The sequence below is a fragment of the Haplochromis burtoni genome, unplaced genomic scaffold, assembly GCF_018398535.1.
Source record: "Haplochromis burtoni strain Fernald_Lab_line unplaced genomic scaffold, NCSU_Asbu1 Contig_647, whole genome shotgun sequence".
Classification (NCBI taxonomy): domain Eukaryota; kingdom Metazoa; phylum Chordata; class Actinopteri; order Cichliformes; family Cichlidae; genus Haplochromis; species Haplochromis burtoni.
Window position 1 is genome coordinate 69,259 of NW_024583008.1, and position 3,517 is coordinate 72,775.

General features: G+C 46.2%; 1 protein-coding gene across 1 annotated transcript; it reads left to right on the forward strand.

The window, feature by feature from the left end:
- The first annotated feature begins 1,624 nt into the window (after positions 1-1,624).
- Positions 1,625-3,190, forward strand: si:dkey-30j10.5. The gene is made up of 2 exons (XM_005949463.2): positions 1,625-1,733; positions 2,088-3,190. The coding sequence occupies exon 2, from the start codon at positions 2,097-2,099 to the stop codon at positions 2,973-2,975; it is 879 nt and encodes a 292-aa protein (XP_005949525.1). The 5' UTR covers positions 1,625-1,733; positions 2,088-2,096; the 3' UTR covers positions 2,976-3,190.
- The last annotated feature ends 327 nt before the right edge of the window (positions 3,191-3,517 follow it).

Sequence of the window (3,517 nt, forward strand, 5' to 3'; positions counted from 1 at the left end):
CCCTATTCATGTGTGGGCTGAGGGTCAGATTTTCTCCTTCTAGCTTCCAGCTATTATTTCTTTGGTTTTTGTGGTGTTGAGGACCAGCTTGTTGTGGTTGCACCATAATGACAGATTTTCCACTTCGTCCCTGTGTGCAGACTCATCTCCCCCTGTGATGAGCCCGATCACAGATGTGTCGTTCACAAACTTCACAGTGGTGTTGCACGGGTGGGTGGGGGTGCAGTCGTGAGTGTATAGAGTGTACAGCAGGGACTCAGCACACATCCCTGAGTGGAGCTGGTGTTGAGGCTGAGTGCTGAGGACAGATGTGTCCCTACTTTGACTCTCTTTGGGCGATCACTGAGGAAGTCCTTGATCCAGAGACAGGATGAGTGTAGGAGGCCGAGGTCGTGTAGTTTGGTTACCAGCCTGGCAGGGACGATGGTGTTAAAAGCTGAGCTACACTCAATAAAAAGAAGCCTGACGTAGCCGTCCTTTTGTTCAAAGTGAGTTAGGGTTGTATGCAGGGCTATGGCATCTTCTGTTTATCTGTTCTTCTCGTATGCAAACCGGTGGAGATTGAATGTGGCTGGGAGTCCTCTCGAGACACTTCGAGATGACTGGAGTAAGAGCCACTGGGCGGAAATCGTTAGGCTAGCTAGACACATGAACAGGTTGGTGGTGCACCTGGGGCCTCACAGTCACCCAGCTGTCCTGTTTTCCCGGCTGCTCAGGGCCTGCCAGGCACGGCTGCAGCTCACAGAGGAACACGTTCATCAGCTGGCACGTTATCTGCTTACCCACAGCGATAAATCAGCTCCCCGTGTTGTGGTTGCAGTATCTAGTAGTTCCACGTATTGACAACGCTGTCTCCAGATGTTCTTGGCCTTGTTCAGAATTCCCACCTCACCAGCAGTAACCTTCAGCTCCCACCTGCATGAAAACCTTGGATTAAGCTCTCCTCTCTTCTTAGAAACCCGCTTCTGGTGACCACTACTCCCAGTGCTTCCCTTCTATCCAAAGATCTAAACCAGTACAGAGTCCAACACTCTGTACCAGCCTAGTCCGCCTGTCACACTTTCATACTCACACATTTTATTCTGTGTGTGCTAGTCTGCTGAAACGTTAGCCCTGCTCCAGCTTCACTTTACAATGCCAGAGCACTGAGCAAAGAAATCTTTATCTTTCTTTATGTTGGTTACCCAAAATGGACAACGTGGACTTTATGAAGGAGGAAACAAGATCAGGAAAGTCCAACTCTAAAGAAAAACTGCAGTTAAACATGAATTCAGTAGATTTGTTTCATAATAAAACAAATCTACTGATTTGTTTTATTATTTCACTTTCATTTCTCATGTGAGAATTGAAAGTGGATCAGCTGTGCTGCCACAGTGCTGATCGTGCTACTTCTTTCCACTCTGTTCATTTCCTCATTTCCCAAACTTGGACTGTTTTATTAGACAGAAATGATGAACACATAAAACTTTAAACACATAATCAGTAATGTTTGAACCCTTCTTTGTTTATTTAACGCTTGTTATTTTTCCTTTTCAGTATAACTCACAATAATCATCGTCAGTCATTCCAGTACAATCCTTAATAGCTGCCCATGGTTTTTGATGACGATCAGTCACGTGTGTTGATATTGTGACTATGATCACATGTCTGCTGTGTATTTAAATGTGGATGTTTCTGTGTGAGATCAGCAGCCGTCCAGCAAACCTCATCCAGCCGACCACGTCTGCACACACGTAAGTCTGCCACCATTCACTCGGCGTCCTCATTTCACTCTTTATTTTACTCTGGTGAAAATCATCTCCCAACACTTTGGTATCATCTTATTAATTAAAGGTGGTAATAAGCTATTTTTCCCATATGTTCCTCTGGGTTCAGTTTAATGGTTTCAGGCTCAGAGTGGAGACTGTAATATCATAAAAACACAAGGATGCTGTGATTGTGTGCAGATTGTTCTGTTGGCATTTTTTCCTTTTAAAGAGCTTCTTAGTTGGCGCTGTTGCCATTATTACATACTATCCTGATTCCCCTTGTTAAAACCTTTTTATATCTGGATTGATTCGTGATTCGTTCAACTCTGTTTGGTGCAGGAACCCATAATGTCTTTCATCGCTGAGCTCCAAGTGTCTTTGAACAAAGCCGAGGAGTTTGCGCTCCGTGAACAAGGCTTCAAGAAAATCTTTGTTAATCTGAACGAAGGAGCCGGGGGAAACTTCGTCTACCTCTGGTACAAAAAAGGCGATCATGCAATTACCAGGATTCAGATTTCCTTCAACGATGAGATGTCCACGGGTCTGTCCAGTGCAGGGTTCAAAAAGATCGACAAAAACCTGAACGAGGGGGCATGTGGAGGTTCTGTCTACCTGTGGTACTACAAAGGTTCCTTAAAGTACGATGTTCCCATCAGGAAACTCGATGTCTCTGTACAAGCAGGAGATGAACCCTACAAGTATAAACTGGGCTGGGAGAGACTGGCCTGTGACCTGAACCGTGGTGCTGGAGGAAACTGGATCTATCTGTGGTTGAAGAGAGAGAACCCCACCTACATCTGTGACATCAAGGCCACTGCTAAATTTGAGGAAGATGACGACAACTTCAATGATGGCTACATCCGGGTGGATGAAGACACCAACAGGGGAGCAGGAGGGCCCTACATCTTCATCTGGTACCGTCAAACCACAGACCCCAAGGACACCATCAGTGAGCTGGAAATCTCCTCCAGTGATGTCAAGCAAAAGAGCCTCCAAGACCAAGGCTATGAAATCGTGAACCAGGATCTGAACGAGGGCACCGAGGGAAAGGAGGTGTTCCTGTGGTACAAGAAAGACAGCGGCAGCGCTCCCATCAAGGCCGTCACCGTGCTCGCCGACCCAGCAGCTAAGCAGGCGTATGACAATGACGGGCTCAACGTGAACCCAGAAAACCTCAACACAGGCAACCCAGGAGCTGCTCCCGTCTACCTGTGCTATCATCAGTGAGAGCGGTCATGGTAAAAGAAGTGAGCACGCTCACTGAGCAGAAACCCAGAGGTCTGATGATGTTTTTTTTCTTTAATGATGTTCAATCACTGTGATCTCAGAGGTTTGTCTGCACCAGCGATCATTGATCCTCCAACCAATCTGATTGATTAGCTCTGAATCACTTTATTCTGTTTATTGTCTCTCTTTCAATAAAGTCTGTTTAGCATCTGAAATCTGTCTGTGTCGTGTGTCAAAGCTTCATCTGTTGCTTGTTAGCAGAGTAAGGTGAGCTCAGCAGGATCAATACATGACTTCATTTAGCAGAAACCCGAGTTCACACTGAACCTCACAGTAATCACAGCAGTAGGTACGTCCTCTTTGGACTCAGGTTCATCGTGACCAATCAAACAGTACATCTGAGGAGGGCCTTCATATGTCCTGTGTAGAAAAATGCTCAGCAGTATCTGAGCCGAAGGCATGACGGCGTCGCACAGGTGGAACCCGTTTAACAGCAGGACTATGAGCAGCAACTTGGTCAGAGAATACAGCATCCTCGACGT